We start from the raw sequence: 21,185 nt of genomic DNA on the forward strand, positions 1-21,185 counted from the left end.
GGCCGGGAGTGTTGTTCCCTCACAGAGCCGCACAGTTCACTCCCTCGCTTTCTTCAGGTCTTTTTCATGCTCTTTCTAAACCAGGTCCCCTTGGTCACCCCTCCTAAAATCTCAACATCACCTACACTCCTCCTATCCCTTCTTTCCCTCCCTTATTTTTCCTCCTTACCACTTATCACCGTCTAACATATATTTTACTTATTTATCTTGTGTGTCTCTCCAGACGATAATGTCAGCTGCATGAGAGCAGTGATTTTTGTCTGTCTTGTTTACGGCTGAATTCCAAATGGCCTTCCTCCTTCCTCCTTCCCTGCCAGCAAGTGGCCTAGCCTGTGCCATGCTGGCAGCTAGGCCCCAGGGAAAAGAATCCCAGCCCCATCCCACTCACGGTTTTGAGAAAAGGCATTGGCCACTTGGGGCACAGGGCACATAGCAGGTGCTCACTAAATGTTTGTTGAATGAATGCGTGAATGAGACACCCCTTCTCCCTCTTCTTCTTTCTGCAATACATCCAGCCTCTTCCCAGGTTCAGCCCCTCTCAGCACCATCACTCACTTGAGTCCTTCCTCCACAATGTTGACCCTGGCCCAGAGGTGTCAATTTGGTCCAGAAGCTTTCCTTTGGCCTCTTGGGCTTTTGTCAGTATTCCTGGGCCCTACTAGCACTTGTGCCTTCAGAACTCATATTGGAGCTGCATGGCTCCTACACACCACCTTCCAGGCGTCCAGAGAGTTAGCTCATCCCTGAAGGCAGAGGTCAGGCCATCACCCAGTCCTGGAGACCCTGGAGAAGGACAAGGCTGCAGCAGTAGCTCTTGATGGCAGACCCTGCCCTAAATGGGGAGCCAACAGCAGCAAGCCCTGTTCTCACTGAGGCCACACTCTCTCACACCCACCAGACCACAAGTCCTGGTCTGGGTTTGGAGACACCTTCTTCAAAGGCAAACCAGCAGTAAATACAAAACCTGGGAGAGAGACAGAAGAACTCAGGAGAGGAAGGGACACTCCCTCCCTGGTCCTGCAGTGTGTGCTCCAAGGGAACTTTTGCAGGCCAACCTCATCACACTTGAGATTATCCAAATTCCAAGCCTCATGAAAAGAGGGACCCCTTCTGACTCTGCTGACCTTTACCACTCCCAGCCAGGACTCTGCGCATAGTAGGTGTTCAAAAAAGTTGTGAATGGGTATCAGTAATGATCACTGCATTTATGGAGAGCCAGCAATGTCACCACTCATAACAATTTGGTATCATCCTCCCCATTTTGCAGATGAAGAAACCAAGGCTCGGGTAAACTAAAGGACTTGCCAGAAGTCACAAAACAATTCCTGGGGAGAGATGAGATTCACACAGAGCTGTCTGTCTGCAAAGCCTACATTTTTTCCACCAGAGCCAGGCTGTGCTCTTAGAAAGGGCTCCTAGGAGGTCCCTATGCCATCCTAACCTTTTGACACAAGGTTCAGGAACGTATCTCACCTTCCTTTTGTCATCTGAACTTGCGGGATTTGGCTTCCACCCATAAACATAGATGCAGGCCATCAGAGACTGACATGAGTCCTGGGGTGAGGAATATCTACACACTACAGACGCAGGCCATCAGAGACTGACATGAGTCCTGGGCTGAGGAATATCTACACACTACAGACGCAGGCCATCAGAGACTGACATGAGTCCTGGGGTGAGGAATATCTACACACTACAGACGCAGGCCATCAGAGACTGACATGAGTCCTGGGGTGAGGAATATCTACACACTACAGACGCAGGCCATCATAGACTGACATGAGTCCTGGGCTGAGGAATATCTACACACTACAGACGCAGGCCATCAGAGACTGACATGAGTCCTGCGGTGAGGAATATCTACACACTACAGACGCAGGCCATCAGAGACTGACATGAGTCCTGGGGTGAGGAATATCTACACACTACAGACGCAGGCCATCAGAGACTGACATGAGTCCTGGGGTGAGGAATATCTACACACTACAGACGCAGGCCATCAGAGACTGACATGAGTCCTGGGGTGAGGAATATCTACACACTACAGACGCAGGCCATCAGAGACTGACATGAGTCCTGGGGTGAGGAATATCTACACACTACAGACGCAGGCCATCAGAGACTGACATGAGTCCTGGGGTGAGGAATATCTACACACTACAGACGCAGGCCATCAGAGACTGACATGAGTCCTGGGGTGAGGAATATCTACACACTACAGATGCAGGCCATCAGAGACTGACATGAGTCCTGGGGTGAGGAATATCTACACACTATAGACATGGCCCCGTCCCCAATATCACACCCCCACCCCCAAAGCCAACCAGTCTCTGGGGCCAACCAAGGGGTTAAAATCTACCATCACGAGGACTTCCCTGGTGGCAAGGTGGTTAAGAATCCGCCTTCTAATGCAGGGGACGCGGGTTCGAGCCCTGGTCCAGGAAGATCCCACATGCCGCGGAGCAACTAAGCCCATGCGCCACAACTACTGAGCCTGCGCTCTAGAGCCCACAAGCCACAACTACAGAGCCCACGTGCCACAACTACTGAAGCCCGCACGCCTAGAGCCCGTGCTCCACAACAAAGAGAAGCCCCTGCAATGGGAAGCCCGTGCACCACAGCGAAGAGTAGACCCTGCTCGCCGCAACTAAAGAAAGCCCGTGTGCAGCAACGAAGACCCAACGCAACCAAAAATAAATTAATTTAAAAAAATAAATTAATTAATTTTAAAAATCTACCATCACAGCAGGACTCCTGCCCCCCTGCAGAACTGTACCTGCGGCTGAGCAGTGGCCTAAACCATTTGATGTTCCATTGCTCCCAAAGACCCATCAAACCCAACCACCCTGCTCCCACCAGGTACCCCCTTTTGCTGGGCCTCATGAGAACAGAGCCCTTACGTCCCAGTGGTTGCTGCCCTCATCTCAGCCCATCACAGTTATTTGAGTTGATGATCGGCTGACACTCGCCCAGAGAGGACACGGGGCTGGGCTTGTTTTCCAAATCTGGCCCTCTCATTAAGTGTGCCCATCCACTTCCAGAAAGGACCTGCAAAGAGAGATGAGCAGGATTGCCCAGGGAGGGACCCTGGCAACTCTTCTGGGCTGCCTGGCAACAGCTAAGCTAGCCAGGGTTCCCCCCTCCAAGGAGGGGCTTCCCATGGGACCAAGGCAGCTAGCTCACCCTTTTGTGTGCCTGAACTAAACTGTTCATTTCCCGCTGCAAGGTCAGTACCAGGCTTGCCCTGTAAAGAGTTAATTCTGTGCCTGGATCTGGATTCAAGCCCCACCTCTGCCAATCACTCCTTGTCACAAGTCTGGGCAACTTGCTGAACCACATTTTCCACATCCATGACATAGGTAATGATATCTGTTCTTACTGAACATTTAGTGTCTGTGCCAGGGACTGGCCTAAACACTTTGTATGAATTCTCTCGTTTCAGGCCCCAGGACTGCCATTACCTCCATTTTACAGATGGAGAATCCGAGGTTTAAAGAGGCAAAGGTACTGCCCAAAAGCACACAGTCAGCAGTTGGCAAAAGCGAGATGTGAACTCACATCCACCTGGCTGGAGCCTGAACGTTTATATTGGCATATCAGCATTTGCTGATGGAGGCTCTGGAGAATGTTTTGCAAAGCACCCAATTTCAAGCCTTCCCATCTGTTGCCGGAAATATTCTGCAAGCCTGCTGAGGCCAAATGGCCATCCACCTTCCTCATTCCTCCTTCCTCCTTCTCTGCCAGCAGGTGGCCCGGCCCAAGCCAATCTGGTAAGGCAGAGTGGGCCCCAGGGATATTCACGGCTTTGAGAGAAGCCAGTGGCCAAATGGGACACAGGAGCCCACATGCCTGCTCTTGGCCCAGGAAGCTCAGGGAAGGAGCAGGAAGGAGAGAAACACGCATTAAGCACCTGCTATATGCCTGGTAGGTCCTGGAACATGAGAGCACAGACACAGAGCACCTAGCCCAGGGCCTGGCACATTTCAAAGGATGAAAGTTCCTTCTCCCCACCTCTCTCTCCCCTTGTTAGGATATCGTGACAGGTAGCACAGCATTGCTGTTAAGAGCCCAGGCCACAAAGTCAGGCAGACTTTAGACTTGGGGGTGGGGTAGGGGATCTGGCTCTGCCACTCACCAGATGGGTGACCTTGGAAAAGTTACTTAACATCTCTGAGTTTCTCATCTGTTAAATGAAGCTTCCAATAGTACCAGCCTTACAGACAGTTAAGAGGGCTGAATTAACAAATATAAAATATTTGTTAAGCACAGGCACATGGCCAGCACTCAGTAAAAGTTAATTATCGTCTTCCCTTCCCTTGGTAGTTTCGTTCTGTCTGTCATATCTGTCACTGAGCGGACCCCTCCAAGTTCTATTTCCACTCATTTATTTCTCTTAGTCCCTAAGCTTGTCTGGCATCCACCTCTCCCTCATGGCTGGCCACCCCAAGACCCTCTGCCCTTCTCCCAGTCCCTTTTTTGGGGGAGGTGTCACCCATACCTTCTCACACCCCAATCTAAATTGACGGACATTCTGAAAAAAACACCTCACCAGTACTCCTCAAAGTATCAAGGTCATAAAGACAAAGAAAGACTGAGGAACTGTACCAATTGGTGAAGACAGGACAATTAAATGCAGTGTGGGATCCTGGGATGGATCCTGAACCAGGAAAAATATATTAGTGGGAAAACTGGCAAAGCTCAATGTGCAGTAAATGACTAACTCAGCAGGATTTCAAACCCTGCACGTTCCAAAGAAAGCACTGGCCCTTGATAGCTCCTGGGAGCTAACCTCTAAACTCTTAGACTATCCTGCCTGAAAAGAGTACCTCTGTCCACCTGGGCCCTTGGGCCACGCCAGGCAGTTTACACTAACAATGTGATGTACGTGGGGTCATGGGTCATGCTGTATCAGTGTGGCTTCTGGAGCGGCTGGAGACTGAGTAGCTAAGATCAGCCACACCAGCATCCCAGGGCTCTATGACTCATGCCCTATAACCCTGGACGCCAAGGCTGGGGTGAGCTTCCCTGGTTATAGGTACAGTGTGCGTGTTGCCACACAGGGAGAATTAAATGCTGTCCATACAACTCCACTGGGAGAGGACGGACAACTGGAAGGTCGTGCCTGGTCTCTCCTGGACTCCACCTTATATGTCTTTTCCTTTGCTGATTCTAATCTGTATCCTTAGATAAACCAGTGATAAACCATGATCATGAGTATATTAGCTTTTCTGAGTTCTGTGAGTACTTCAGGCAAGTCATTGAACCTGAAGTTCATCTTGGGGACCTTCCAACACACTCAAATAAGTTCTGAAGATTAGTTAATAGTAGTATGTCATGATAATTTATTGCTTTCACTACAATTTCTTGCTTTCACTATAATTTCTTGCTTTCACTAACCGCACCACAGTATGTAAGATGTCAACACTGGAGGTGGCTGGGTGAAAGGCGTACAGAAACTACTATTTTTTGCAACCTTCTGAAAGTCTAAAGTTATTTTGAAATAGAAAGTAAAAAACAAAGAATAGGAAGACATGAGATGGTAAGTGTTAAAGCTGAGTGTTAGGTACCTGTGGAATCATTATACTGCTCTCTCAACATTTGGACCAGTTTTCAATTTTTCGTAATAAAAAAAAATTAAACTAGAGGATTCAATAGTTTGGTACAACAAACTGAAATGATCACATCCAAAAACATGTAAAGCAGAGTCAGCACCAAAGTTGATAAAGAAATTATTTAAACACAGAATTTACCAAACATTGAAGGAGCCTGCACCCTGCCCTCCCCATGCAGCAGTGGCTTGAGCACCCCAAGCCCAGCCTACACTGTGGAGCTGCCAAGCCACAACCTGGCCAGGCGAGTGTACACTGTCCTGCCCTGCCCACCTCACATAGCAGCTCCAGCCCTGCCACATGAGGGACACTCCCTTGAGTGGCTGGTACTGGTGACCAGAGGGACTGTGCATCTGGGCCCCACGAATCATCTCCTACACAAGAACACTCCTTCAAGACAGGGAGAGGTAGCTGTTTTGCCTAATACATATAGACAAACACATATAGTCAGGCAAAATGAGAAGACAAAGGAACATGTTCCAAACCAAACAACAAGATAAAGCCCCCCCAAAAAGATCTTAATAAAATGGAGGTAAACAAACTATCTGATAAACAGTTTAAAGTAATAATCATAAAGATGCTCACCGGGACTTTCCTGGTGGCGCAATGGTTAAGAATCCGCCTGCCAGTTTAGGGGACACGGGTTTGATCCCTGGTCTGGGAAGATCCCACATGCCGCAGAGCAACTAAGCCCATGCGCCACAACTACTGAGCCCACGAGCCACAACTACTGAGCCCGTGTGCCACAACTACTGTTGTGTGCCACAACTACGGCCCTAGAGCCCGCACGCCGCAATTACTGAGCCCACATGCTGCAACTACTGAAGCCCATGAAAACTATAAGACACTGATGACAGACATTGAAGACACAAATAAATGAAAAAATATTCCATGCTCATAGGTTGGAATAATTATTGATAATATTATTAAAATGTCCATACTACCCAAAGCAATCTACAGATTCAATGCAATCTCTATCAAAATTCCAATGGCATATTTCACAGAACTAGAACAAATAATTCTAAAATGTGTATGAAACCAAAAAAGATCCCAAATAGTCAAAACATCTTGAGAAAGAAGAACAAAGCTGGAGGTATCACACTTTCGGATTTCAAACTATACTACAAAGCTATAGTAATCAAAACAGCATGGTACTGGCATGAACACATGCGCACAGGTCAATGCAACAGAACTGAGAGCCCAGAAATAAACTCACACATATATGGACAATTAATTTACAACAAAGGAGCAAAGAACACACAATGGAGAAAGGACTGTCTCTTCATTATGGTGTTGGGAAAACTGGACAGCCATATTCAAGAGAATGAAACGAGACCACTATCTTACATACAAAAAAATTAACTCAAAGTGGATTAAAGAATTGAATGTGAGATCCGAAACCATAAAATTCCTATAAGGAAACATAGGTGGTAACCTTCTTAATATCAGTCTTAGTGATGTTTTTGTGGATCTGACTCCAAAGGCAAGGGAAACAAAAGCAAAAATAAACAAATGGGACTTCATCAAACTGAAAACCTTCTGCACAGTGAAGAAAACTATCAACAAAACAAAAAGGCCATCTAACTGAATGGGAGAAGATATTTGCAAATCATATATTCAACAAAGGGTTATATTCAAAATAGATAAAGGACTCATAAAACTCAACAACAACAAAACAAACAATCTTATTTAAAAATGGGCAAAGGACTTGAATAGACACTTTTCCAAAGAAGACATACAGATGGCCAACAGGCACATGAAAAGATGGTCAACATCACTAATTATTAGGGAAATGCAAATAAAAGCCACAATGAGATATCACCTCATACCTGTTAGAATGGCCATTATCAAAAAGTCAAGAAATAACAAGTACTGGAGAGGGTGTGGAAAAAAGGGAACCTTCACACACTGTTGGTCATATTGTAAATTGGTGCAGCCATTATGGAAAACAGTATGGAGAGTCCTCAAAAAATTAAGGATAGAACTACCATATGATCTAGCTATTGCACTTCTGGGTATTTATCTGAAGAACACAAAAACACTAATTTGAAAAGATATATGCACCACTATGTTCACTGCAGCATTATTTACAATAGCTAAGATATGGGAGACAACCTAGGTGTCCATCAATGGATGAATGGATAATGAAAATGTGGTATATCTATATATAATAAAATACTACTCAGCCATAAAAAAGAAGGAAATCCTGCCAGTTGTGGAAACATGGATAGACCTTGAGGGTATATACTAAGTGAAATAAGTCAGAAGGACAAAGACAAATACCATATGATTTCACTCATAAGTGGAATCTAAAACAAAACACGAAACAAACAAACCTACAGATTCAGAGAACAGATCAGTGGTTACCAGAAGGGTAGGGGGCTGTGGGGGTGAGCAAAGGGGTAAAGGGGATTAACTGTATAGTGACTGATGGTAACTAGACTTTTGGGGGTGGTCACTTTGTAGTGTACACAGATATCAAATTATAATGTCGTACACTTGAAACATATAATAAAATACACATTTTAAAAAATCAAGAGCTTTATCTCAAGACAATCAATATGTGGAAACTATGGCAGAGAGAAATTAAGTAATTTCCCATAGTCAGTAATAGCATAAATTCTTGGCAGAGCCAGGTTGGAACCCAGAACTTCCCCCTCCAAACAGTAGGGTCAAGGCCACCTTCCCTGAAGCCACCACCTTGTGTATGGCCATTGCCAACAGCAGCAGGAGACCCAAGGGTCCAGGCCCTCCAGTCCCAGCAGGACCTGCTAGGTGATGTCTCAGAGTTTGGATCCTGCCCCTTCCACAGGACACAAGCTGGGCGCTACCTTGGGGATATGGTGGACAGCTGTGAGGCCCCTCAGTGAGCAAACACTCCACATTACAGATAGGGAAGCAGAGACCCAAGAGGGGAGGGAGCCTGCCCAGAGTCAGCACATCTCAGAAGTCCTGCCAGGACAGGAGGCCTGCGTCTCCTGACCTCTTTTCCAACCTTGCACAAATGGGTTAAGAGACAGTCTTTACCATCAAAAGACCTGGTTCAAATTCCAGCTCTGTAATCTACTTATTGTGCAAACCTGGGCAAGCGACAACACCTCTCTGAACTTGTCTCCTCCCCTGCAAAAGGGGGAGCTGCATCCTACTTTCCAGTGTTGTTATGCAAGGGAAGTGAGGGAACCTATAAACACTCCACCCCACTCACCGAGGCCAGGTTCCCCTCTGGGTCCCACTCAAAGCAGTGCCCAATCCACTGCAGATACTCCAAAAATATCTGTCCAGGGAATGATGGACAGGGGTGTACAAATACTAATGCTAAGCATGAATAAGACAAGCCAAACTTTAGAGCAGAAACATGGGGAGAGAGGAAAATCGTTCACATTACAAAGCAATTCTTTCACTGAAGGAACATGTGAGGGGAGCCTTCTAAGCTGCTGGGATATTAACAACTTGAGTTCCTGAAGGGCACAGGATGGCAGGAGCCATCAGGAAGGACCAGGAGAGGCAGAAGAAAGGCCAGGATCACTTTGGAAACGTAGCTGGGTATACAGCTTTTTTAGTCCCAGAGGAATCCAGCTTTGAGATTAGAGGACTGGGTCTCAGGTCGGGGCATGCAAGCAAGTACAAATAGGGTGGACACGTGCATGTGCACACACACACATACACACCAACCCTCACCTTTTAAAAAAGTGCCATAAACAAATAGGACCTAATTAAACTTAAAGCTTTTGCACAGCAAAGGAAACCATAAACAAAACTGAAAGACAGCCTATGGAGTGGGAGAAAATATTTGCAAACAATGCAACCAACAAGGGATTAATTTCCAAAATAAACAAACAGCTCATACAACTCAATACCGAAAAAACAAACAACCCAATCAAAATGTGGGCAGAAGACCTAAATACACATTTCTCCAAAGAAGACATACAGATGGCCAACAGGCACTGGAAAACATGCTTGACATTGCTAATTATTAAGGAAATGCAAACCAAAAGTACAATGAGGTACCACCTCATGCTAGTCAGAATGGCCACCATCCAAAAGTCTACAAATAATAAACGCTGGAGAGGGTGTGGAGAAAAAGGAACCTTCCTACACTGTTGGTGAGAATGTAAATTGGTGCAGCCACATAGAGAACAGTCTGGAGGTTCCTTACAAAACTAAAAATAGAGTTACCATATGATCCAGCAATCCCACTCCTGGGCATATATCCGGAGAAAACTGTAATTTGAAAAGATACATGCACCCCAGTGTTCATAGCAGCACTATTTACAATAGCCAAGACATGGAAGCAACCTAAATGTCCATTGGCAGATGAGTGGATAAAGAGGGTGTGGTACATATATACAATGGAATATTACTCAGCCTTAAAAAGTAATGAAATAATGCCATTTGCAGCAACATGGATGGACCTAGAGATTATCATACTAAGTGAAGTAAGTCAGAAAGAGAAAGACAAATATCATATGATATCACTTATATGTGGAAACCAAAAAAAAAATGATTTTTACATTATTTATTTATTTTCTTATTTACAAAACAGGAATAGACTCACAGACATAGAAGACAAACTTATGGTTACCAAAGGGGAAAGAGGGGGAGGGGTAAATTAGGAGTTTGGGATTAACATAAACACACTACTATATATGAAATAGATAACCAACTAGTGTTTACTGTATAGCACAGGGAACTATATTCAATATTTTAATAATCTATAATGGAAAAGAATCTGAAAAAGAATAGATTTATACACACACACACACACACATATACACATATATATGTATAACTGAATCACTTTGCTGTAACCTGAAACTAACACAACATTGTAAATCAACTATACTTCAATTAAAACAGTAAATAAATAAAGGAAAAAAAATTCAAGCAGAAAAGAGTCAATACCAAATTTAAAAAAAAAAAGTGCCAAAATTCCAGAGTCCTTCCCCAAGCATGGCCTTGCCCTTGGGATAGAGAATACTGATGGCTCCTGCCAACCTTTGTTTATTCATTCATCCACCAAATACTTGCTGAGCACCTACCCCGGGCCAGGCCCTAGGGTGGGGCTGGGTCTGGGACTGCATTGGTGACCAAGAACAACACAGTTCTTGCTTTCACCAGTGATTTAGACAAAAAACAATAATTAAAGAAAAAAATAGCCACCACTGTTGTGGGCATACCAAGGGTGTGTTGTCTCTTTCTACCACCACTTGTGACACCAAACGTGTAGTCTTCCCACTCCAACAACAAGCAATTCTCTGATTCCCCAACACTGGATGTCCAACAATTCAATTCTGACACTAACTCTTGGAGTTAGCACACATCCCCACAGGTTTAGGGCTCAGTCCTACAAGACTCCCCCAACTTCAGACAATTGCAAATCTCAGTACTTCTGACCTACCAGCTATAAATTCAGGGATTCCCATAACCCCCGCCCCGGCTTCAATAATTTGCCAGAATGACTCACAGAACTCAGGGAAGCACTTTACTTGCATTTGCCGGTTTATTAGAAAGGACACAACTCAGGAACAGCCGTTGGGAGGGATGCAAGGGACAAGATATGGCTGGGAGGCCATCTTCCCAGCACCTCTATGTGTTCACCAACTCTGAAGCTCCCCAAACCCCACTGTTTAGGGACTTTTATCGAGGCTTCATTATGTAGGTATAATTGATTAAATCATTGACCATTAGTGATTAACTCAATCTCCAGCATCTCTCCTACCCCGGAGGCTGGGGGAAGGGGAGGGGGGGAGAACTGAATGTTCCAACCCTCGAATTAAGGCTTGGTCTTCCTGGCAACAAGCCCCCATCCCGAAGCTATGTGTGGGCCCCCAGCCACAGACAAAAAAGACAGTCTTATCACGCAGCAGATTACAAGGATTTTTTTAGGAGCTCTGTGCCAGGAACCAGGGACAAAGACCAAATCTATACATTTTATTTTACCATAAAGTGCAAAAGCTTGGAGCTCAGAAAGCAAGGCCAGGAGCTTCTAATCCAGGCTGGGGTGACTTCCCAAAAGAGTGTGACATTGTAGTGAGACGAAAAGACACAGGAGCTGGACAGGTAAAGCGGGAAGGCCCTGGGGACTTCGGTAGCAGGAAGACAGGGCAAGAAGGTTTTAAGTTCAAAAAAGTTGTAAGTTCATTAGAAGTGGCTGTGAGTATCCTGCTAGGTTTCCTGCCCATTCCTACTGTGATGATCTGTCTCTCCAGCAGCCCCCCTGACCCCAGCCTGGAAGGTTCCCCAAGAGCAGGGGACTAGTATAGTTTTGTTTTCTGTGGTTTGGGCTTCCTGCTGTGCCCCAGTGCTTAGATCACTGTGGACATTCAAAAATAAATATTGACGCGTAACCAAATCAGTGCATCCTGTGCGACCCAAACCGTCACACACCTGCACACAGATCTCTCACCAGCACCCTGCCACAGAATGGGAAATTCTACCATTAAACATCACTCCTGGGAATTAAGAAATTCTCTTATGGGGAGCTAAGAAAACAGTAATACTCTCAAGTTACAAATGCTTGGAGCTTTACAGTTTATCAAGAGCTTTCCTTCATACCCTGTGAGTTATAGTTAAGTCAAGGGAAGCTTAGAGGGGTGAAGTAACTCAGAGTCATACCTCCAGGATTTGAACCCAGATCTCTGGACTCCGGGTGGAGGCCTGTGGTGTTTCTTTCTGCAGAGTGAATGTGTGTGCATCTGACCAGCACCAGGCTCTGGGAGGCGGGCCGGATAGGCAGGGAGAGAAAGGGAGAGACAGAGGCTCAGTAGCTGGCACTCACTAAGCTGCCCAGCCAGCCTCGTGCTGAGCTACCTATCCTGCTTCACACCCTCCTAGCAATCTCCCAGGGTAGCCGCTGACCAGGCATAGCACGGTCACAACCACCAGAGGGAGGCAGGAGGACAGGAGAGTACATGCAATGAGCTCAACCAGGGAGAGCTGGGAGCCGAGGGCCTGCCAGGCAGCGCCTTCAGTCTTCTGTGGTCCGGCCCCTCCAGGGGAGGAGAAAGGGGCCGGGCCACCCGTGAGAGGCCTAGGCCTGCAGCTAGAGGCCAGGCCAGGCCGACTGTGCAGACACAGGACAGAGGTGAGTCAGGTGAACCGGGCCATGGGGCCGGGGAGGGCCTGGGAGACTCCTGAGGACTGCACCCTGCCCGCAACTCCTACCGACTCTGAGAGCTGCTTTCTTCCATTCGACCCCTATTTCCTAGACGCTACCTGTGAGCCAGGCCCTGTGCTAAGTGTGAGAGCCATAGCACGAATGTGACAAAGATCCTGGCCCTCTTGGAGTTTACCTTTAAGTAGGCAGAGACAGCAATAAACAAAAACATAGCAAATGAACAAATTATGTTACGATAAGTGAAAAGAGAAAAAGTAGAGCAGAGTGAGGGGGACTGGGAATGCTGGGGGAGGGGCTTGGGATTTTAAAGAGGGTGGTCAGGCGGGCCTCACTGAGGAGGTGGCACTGATGGAGGCCTTGCAGAGGTAGTGAGGGAGCCATGGGCACCTCGGGGAAGGAGTGTTCCAGGCAGAGCACACAGCCCTGGCCTCTAGAGGCTGGAGGGTGAGGGGCGAGGCCTGGGTGCTGGAGCACAGCAAGGACGCAGCGGCAGTTAGAGCGCAGGAGGAAGACGCAGGAGGAGAGGAGACAGGCTAGAAGGCCTTGCGGAGATCCAGGGGGCAGATGCCGGGGGCGGGTGCTCCTTGAATGTGCCAGGCCCTCAGTCAGCATCCCACAGCTCTGCTGCCCACTTAGGGGTGTCGGTTTGTAAGCCTGTGGATGAATCCCATTTGCTATTGTACGTGTGGCTGCGTGACCTTACAAAGTCTCCTCTCTTCCCGAGGCTCCTGTCCTCTCTATAAAATAGTGAGAACAACAGCAGTGTATCTGCAGGGTTGCAGTGAAGAAGAACAGGAAATCAAAATAGTGGCCACCTGCAGGCTCTTGGGACCCCACAAAGGCAGAGCTGGCCCCCCAGGTACTCACTGCCTTGGGAGAGGGACATTCGAGTGAATGAGGAATTGCTCCTATTGTCCACTCTAATAGCACCCAGCGGGGGCACCGAAGGGCTGCTCGGTTCTCCCCGGGGGCACTGCCATCGGGAAGGCTTCTTAGAGGAGGTGGCCCTGGAGGCTGGGGCTCACTAGGAACACCAGGGGAAACAGCGGGGGCAAAGGGCAGGAGGAGAGGGAGAGGAGGCCTGGGTAGGCGGAGTGGGTGGATACGGGGCAAGGGGTGAGAGGTGGTGAGATGGCAGAGGGCATGGACTCCATACAACAAACAGCCAGCCCCGAGGACCAGACTCCCAGCAGGGTTCGAGGTAAACAATGTGACTGCAGTTTAAGAGCTCACCCTGGCAGCCAGAAGAGCAGATGAGAGGCACTGAGGCCAGGTGAGCGACGAAGGTGGCCTAGGTGGTAGCCAAGGGAATGGATGGAACAAATGGACCTGAGAGACTCGAGAAGTAGAACGGACTATACCTGCTGGTCGCCGTGCTGTGGGGAAACAGGGGCTCTGAGAGGCTGAGGGTTTGCTGTGAAGGACGCGGGGCCCACCGTGGCTGTGGAGGACACACAGGGGTCCCGGGGGAACATGGCACAGGCAAGGGGCAAGCTTCCTCCCCTCAGCTCCGCAGTACCCCTTAAGGCTCACGGAAATGGGCCAAACGAGCCTGGGACTTAGCCCCCCAGGTGCGGCTGTAGCATAGACAGAGCCTGTGTTCTGTGGTTGGACCCGGTCCAACTCCTGGCCAGCAGGAGCTGTGCAGCTAGAGGCCATGCACTTAACCTCTCTAACATGAATTTCTTCGTACGTGACCTTCATTGACTTTATGTGAGAATTTCCCCCAGGCAATCAGACCCTGTCCAAATCTTGGCTAGAACGCATTGAACTACTGTTCACGGAGCGGTTACTGCATACAGTCCTGGACAGTGCCTGGTACACAGCCAAGGGCCACAGGGGAGAGTGCGGGGGTGGAGTGGCACACGAGCATTTAAGGGAGGTTGCTTTCCTCCAAAGCAGGCCTCAGCTGACACTCAGCCCTGGGCAGTTCCTCCTGCACACAGGTTCTTAGCACAGCCCAAGGCTCAGAGCACCCAGGCCAGAAGTCTCTCTTCTCAGACACCAGGCAGACCCGGGCTAGGATGGGCAGTCCAGTGCACCGAGTGTCAATGGGGGACACCTGGAGCAGGCAAGTGCACCCTGACATAGAGAGCGAGAGGCACGTGCAGTCCTTCAACGTGGAAGAGCTCACCAACATCCTGGATGGAGGGGCTCAGAACACTGCACTCCGGAGGAAAGTCGGTAAGAGGAGGCTGGGGAATGGAGCACCTGCTTTGTGCCCATATGCTTTTCTTGGAAGAAGAGTCCCTCAATAGCAGTCCCACCTTCAAATAACAAACCCTGCTCTCAAAATTCCACTATTAGAGATTCATTCTTTTGGACTATGAAGGCATCTTTAACATGTCAATATTCCCTGAGCCCCTCTGAGGGATAGAAGAGTCCTAGGCAGCAGAAGACCTGGATGGAGTCCTTATTCTTCCACTGCATAGCTTTGTAACCTTGGGCATGTCACTTTGCCACCTCTGGACCTCATTCATTGCATCTGTAAAATGACAGCAATGTCTGACTTCCTTTCCACACCCATGAGGCAAGTGGATGGGAAGATGTGGAGGTACCAGGAGCCTCACCCAGGACTCTAAGCCCTCTGTTCTCTGTCCCTGACAGAAAGCATCATCCACAGAGAGCCAGAGCTTAGCCTGAAGGATAATTATTTCATGACCCAGAATGAACGTTATGAAGCCGCCATTAAGAAGAAATTCCACATCCAGATGTTAGCACAGCGCCTGGGCTGGTCTGAAGACAGTCGCGAATTACATTACGCTAACAGGTGCTCACTCCCAGGGCAACCCCACCAGAGAGGAATTCACCTGGGACCCCCCCCCCCAGAAAACCCAGCCCATGAGCTATTTTTCCCAACAGAGGTACTACTTGTTGGTAAACAAGGATATCAGGTGCCCCTTCCCTCCTGCACTCTGCCAGCCTGAGGGTACCAGGACCGTTGTCTCCAATGGGCTGTTCAACCACGGTGTCTCTCCCCTGCAGAAGCCTTTCTGGAGATCTGGGCTTAGCGTTACAATTCGTCTTCCAGAAAGCCCTCAGGAGCCTGGGCTCAGAGGAGCAGATTGCCAAGTGGGACCCACTCTGCAACAAGTTACAGATCCTCGCGACATACGCCCAGACGGAACTGGGGCATGGTGAGCCAGGGCTGCTGGGTGCAGTGTACAGGTGTGCACTGCACAGTTCCAGGGGGCCCATTCACATCTCACTAGTCATAGATTTATATATTTAATATGAAGATGTTACAGCAGGGGGCAGTTAAAGGTCTTGAGGAGGGGGTGATTTTTTCTAATTTACACGAACATATTGTATGAGCTAGTGGTGAGGCAAGGTGTTCCTTCTGGAAATGTCAGCCACCATTCCCTATCATGGGCTGGCCATGTGTCCCCCAAAGAGCCCACCGGTGAAAGGAGAGAAATGCCTGTGAGTACAGCTGGGAGCTACCCTGACTCCATACTGTGCTGATGCCTGGGGGCTCCAGGCCAACCTAGACACTGCTCCCCGGTGAGATTCCGACCCTGGCCCAATGTCTAACTCCCCTCCTTGATGCCCAGGGACATATCTTCAGGGCCTGGAGACTGAAGCCACCTACGATGCAGCCACCCAGGAGTTTGTGGTGCACAGCCCCACGCTGACTGCCATCAAATGGTGGCCTGGGGACCGTGAGTACAGTATCCCTTCATCCCCCCACCCCCTGCCATCTGCCCCCAAGGAGAACAAAGCTGGACAGCAGAATAGCACTGACTTTGATGTCCAACAGACCTCAGATTGATTCCCTGTTCTAGGCTGGTGACCTTGGGCAAGTGAATATGTCTCCCTGAGCCCCAGGTTCTTACGTAGTAAAACAGGTGGGATGTGAAGAATTTCATCAGTGAGTGGCTGAGAGGCCGCCAAGGGAACTTTGAAATAGCTGAGGAAACTGACCCAAACTTTGGGGGGCTGACGGTCAAGGTCTCTCTCACATGCACACTGCCCCCACGCCCTCCACACACAGCACTTGCCACAGCCCCTGTTCCTCTCATCTCCCAAGTTAATGATTAAGCTTGCCACCAGCCAGCACACAGGGTACAGTCGATGAGAAAAACATCCCTCCCTTCCCTGCTCCAGACACTCAGAAGGGCTCAGGCCCACCCCCAGCGCCAATCAAGCCACCGTGCCACAGCACACCCTGTGGCCACCAGGTGCAGGCCGCACCCACTGCGCTTCCCAGAGTCTCAGTGATTTGCCAAGCCCCAAGGAGCAGGGTTCCACCAGGGCCCTCTTCCTCTGATTTGAGAATACATCTCTGAGGATACATCTGTGGCACTTGGGGACACATTAGGTGAACACTTATATGGAAAAAAAAAAATACAACAAGTGTGAGGAGTCCAACTAAAGCAGAAGGAGAGAGTGGGAGAGGTGAGAGACAAGCAGAGAGGGAGACAGATTGAGAGAAGGAGAGAGAAGTGGAGAGACAGACCAGAGAAATAAGAGAGCGATGCTTGGGGCGGGGAGGTGGGGCGTGGTGATCAATGACCACTGACAGAACTGCAGAAAAAAAGAAACCAGCCTTTGAAATCAGGCAGGGTTCAAATCCGGGCTCTGCCCCGTTCAGGCCAGTGACCTTGAGCGCATCACTCCGTTCTCTGAGCCTCAGTTTCCTTTTCTGGAAAATGGGACTTCAGCTTACCTGCCCTGCAAAGACTGGACAGCACCAGCACAGGGGCGGTACCACCTGGATTCTGGTAAATACTAGCTATCTGTATTCATATTAGGTTGATGGCAGAGACAGTCATTAATAAGTTTTTGAGGACAGAAAAAAAGAAAGCTCCTTTATTTCACAGTGCCCTCTGCAAGTCGCTGCTAGATTTGTTTGGCTCTTGGGGGTAGTTCCCCCTCTTTGTGAACAGGGACTTTTTCAGGTCTCAAAGGTGCCCATCTGCTAGGGTGGGCAGCAATGCACACATCTCCCTATGACTTGGGACCCACGTTCTGACCACAGATCCTGACATAATGTACCCCAGCAGCTATGATATAAAAATCCTGTCTCCTTGACTCCAAAGAAAATGACTCAAGAGCACACACTTCAGTCAGAAGACTGTAGTAGGACCAAGTTTTAAAAGATGCAGAGCCTTTCCAGATTGCTCCGTTTGGGGTGATTTCATTAAAATCCATAGCCTTTGTCAAGCTTTGCCTTTGGAAGAAAGAGCAGCCAGAGGGCATAGAGGGCTTTCGTCCCCTCAAGATCTCCATCAGCCTCCTTGAGCCTTCCCTAGCCCATGGGGATCCTGCCTGTGTATCGTAGGGTGGTTCCTATACAAACCTGATGTTTAGACAGAACCCCCTGTATCTCGAGCCACCAACCCAGTGCATTCTAGAGCCAGACACTCACATTAAAGCTCTCTGGGTGGTTCCGGTCATTTCCAAGGACGGGTAAAGGCCTTATGAATCAAGGGGTGTCCTGACCAAGCACCCCTTGGCTGCCCTGCATGCTACCACCTCCGCTGCCTGGCCCCAGCAAACCCATCCAGTCCTCAAGCCTCTGAGCAGGGTGTTCCCTCTGCCTTGCATATCCTGTCCTGTGCGGCTCCCCTAGGAAACACCCTTTGTCCTCCAGGCTCCTCGTGCATCCTCCCCTGACCCACCCCCTCCAAGGTAGTTCAAACAAAGCCGCGTTCCAGCCTCACAGAGTGTCCTGCCCTTCCCGTACCACCACACTGGTCCTCCTCACAGACTAGGCCCACACCCAGGGTCCTGATGGGGAAGGTTAGCCTGCCTGCTCTGTACATCAGGGATCATGCTGGGCTTCTCACCTCTCTACCCTCAGTGGGACGGTCAGCCACCCATGCCCTGGTCCAGGCCCAGTTGATCTGCTCAGGAGCCCAGCAGGGCATGCATGCCTTTATTGTGCCCATCCGGAGTCTCGAGGACCACAGCCCACTGCCAGGTAAGCTCATGCTGCTTCCTCCAGGACCCCTGCCAGGAGACCCCACCAGGCCTCCCTGTCCTGGGGGCCCCAGAGGTCCATGGGAGAAACTGGGGCATGTCTCCCTTGGGCAGGGAGGGGTCCAGTTGTACAGACCTGACGCTAACTGGCTTGATGACTATGAGCAAGCTTCAGCACCTGACCTCAGCTTGGTCACCTGCAGACAGGTATGATAACCCCAGTGTCACAGGCTGCTGGCAGGCTCAGATGAGCTGGAATGTGGGTGTTGGTACCTAACATACAAGCACTCAACTGATGGACATTCCTACCTCTATCTCCTCCTAGGAATCACCGTTGGAGACATTGGGCCCAAGATGGACTTTGACCACTCGGATAACGGCTTCCTGCGACTGGACCATGTGCGCGTCCCCAGGGAGAACATGCTGAGCCGCTTTGCACAGGTGGGGTCCCGGGGAGGCTGTGAGCCTGCACTGCCTGGAGAGCGGACAGAGGTGCCCCGCAGGCTGCCGCTACCTCCGGGCCCTTCTCCATAGAGCTGAGTTTGGGGCACCCCTCCCAGAGAGGCTCTGGTGTCCCCCAGACCTGAGGAAAACCCCAGCTGAGGAGCTTTGTGATTTGGGGCCAGTCACTTGGCCTCTCTGGACCTCAGAGTTCTCATGGGTAAATGCTCACCTCATGGGGCGGCAGAGCAATCACGGGGTAGGGTGGCAAGGCAACCCGAGGAAAAGAGGGACGGGCTGAGGACGATGTGCGCATCTACCTACAGCGCAGCCTGGACACAACCAATCCCTGAACGGCCAGCAGCCAAATGCTGGAGGAAGTTCTGGAGGTCTCCATTTTGCCAGGCATTACCATGGAAGTGTGGGGAGCTGTGGATTGTGGGGAGGTCTGGGGTGTCACAGGAGAGAAGCAGTGAACCAACACACTTGGGCAGTGGCTATTTAGCAACAGACACGGGAGTGTTTCAGTTTTAACAATCAGCGTGGTCATACCAGCACATTCTGGCTGGCGGCTGGCTGTGTCTATCCCGGGTGAGCGGTTTGAGGACTGTAGTGCTCTCAGGGCATGGAGGACCACAGTTCTGGGTGTGGGGAAGGCTGGGGAGCCCTGGCTCAGACCCACTGCCTGTCCTTGGTCTACCAGGTCTTGCCAGATGGTACCTACATCAAGCTCGGAACAGCAAAGAGCAACTACCTCAGCATGGTGGTGGTGCGGGTGGACATACTGTCAAATGAGGTCATACCACTGCTGCAGAAGGCCTGTGTCATTGCCGTCCGCTACTCGGTCATACGCCACCAGTCCCGGCTCCGGCCCAGGCAAGGGGCGCCCAGAGAAGCCACTGCAGCCCGGGCTACCTTGATCCCACAGTGCCTACCCCGTGACACCAACCCTCCACCAGAGTGGGGTGCTGGGAGCACACGTTACCCCCCCTCGCACACACATTCGCCTGGACCTGGCCCATCTGGTCTGTGGGGTCTCTATCTGGCTCTCTCTAATCCAGGCTGACCAGCTGGCCCAACCTATGTCTGTCAGTGTCTGGCCCCATCAGGCTCTGTGTGATCTTGTGTCTCTGGCCCTGTACCACCAGACCTGACTCAGCCTGTCCGACAAACTCGGACTGTTTCAATCCAGTCGCGGTATGGCTGTGACTGGCTGAGTGTATCTGGATCGGCTGGGCACCAAGCTGTGGGTGAACGTGGCTCCCGAGACTGTTCTGTCAGGTGTGAGTGACTGTGTCTGGAAAAGCCCAGCTGTCACGTCAGACTGTATTTGGCTGAAGTTGATTCTGTCTGGTTGTGACTGCCAACATCTGACCATGGTATGTCCACGTCTACACCTGTTCTGTTGTATGTGGTTCTGTCTGGCCAATAGGTCTACTCCATGGCACCAAAGGGCTCACTGTACCCTCTGCTTTAATGTGAGTATGTGTACACACACACGTGCACACACACACACAAGGTTATCAGATTCAGCAAATAAAAATACAGGACTGCCAGTTACATTTCAATTTTAGGTAAACAAATAATTTTTTAGGATAAAATATGTCCCAAATGGGCACATACCCAGGATGCAGCAAACTGGAGCCTGGGCATATGGGGCCTCAGCATGAGCACAGGGAGAGAGGGTGGGGCTGGACACAGCATAACTGACCGAACTCATGGAGCAGAGACGAGCTTTAACCTCGCAGTTCTTGCCCCAACTCTAGTAAGTGCCCCTTGGCAAGTCCTTTGCCCTCTCTGGGCCTGTCTTCTCCCTTGTAAAGGAAAGACTGAGATCACCAGGACTGGAACTTGAGGATGTCTGGTTCAAGAGTCCGGTGGTATTCCACACCATGGGCTCAAGGATCCAGAGTTCTCTAACACAAAACGGGCTGAGGGTCGAACACCAGGCAGACCTGGTGCCGCCCTCAGCTCCGCCGCTTCCGGGAGCTTAGATTCTCCATCCCACCACTTTGTCCCTCAGCTTCCTCATCAACTAAATGGACGTGACAAAAACGCTCTTCCAGGGTGGTGTTAGGGCTGAAACGCAGTGA

General features: G+C 49.7%; 1 protein-coding gene across 3 annotated transcripts in view; it reads left to right on the top strand.

The window, feature by feature from the left end:
• The first annotated feature begins 12,532 nt into the window (after nucleotides 1-12,532).
• Nucleotides 12,533-21,185, top strand: part of ACOX2 (acyl-CoA oxidase 2) — a 36,451-nt gene continuing 27,798 nt past the window's right edge. The window contains exons 1-8 of one of the 3 annotated variants that reach the window (XM_081245573.1): nucleotides 12,533-12,693; nucleotides 14,728-14,910; nucleotides 15,334-15,496; nucleotides 15,712-15,863; nucleotides 16,281-16,388; nucleotides 18,533-18,652; nucleotides 18,977-19,092; nucleotides 19,796-19,968. In XM_081245573.1, coding sequence (XP_081101699.1) covers nucleotides 14,751-14,910; nucleotides 15,334-15,496; nucleotides 15,712-15,863; nucleotides 16,281-16,388; nucleotides 18,533-18,652; nucleotides 18,977-19,092; nucleotides 19,796-19,968 — 992 coding nt within the window. In that variant the 5' untranslated portion in view covers nucleotides 12,533-12,693; nucleotides 14,728-14,750. Of the gene's footprint in view, nucleotides 12,694-14,656; nucleotides 14,911-15,333; nucleotides 15,497-15,711; nucleotides 15,864-16,280; nucleotides 16,389-18,532; nucleotides 18,653-18,976; nucleotides 19,093-19,795; nucleotides 19,969-21,185 lie in introns of those variants that run through there. The other 2 variants (XM_081245571.1, XM_081245572.1) reach the window with 2 other exon arrangements.

Source organism: Mesoplodon bidens, assembly GCF_964165515.1.
Source record: "Mesoplodon bidens genome assembly, chromosome: 10".
In the NCBI taxonomy this organism is placed as follows: Eukaryota; Metazoa; Chordata; class Mammalia; order Artiodactyla; family Ziphiidae; genus Mesoplodon; species Mesoplodon bidens.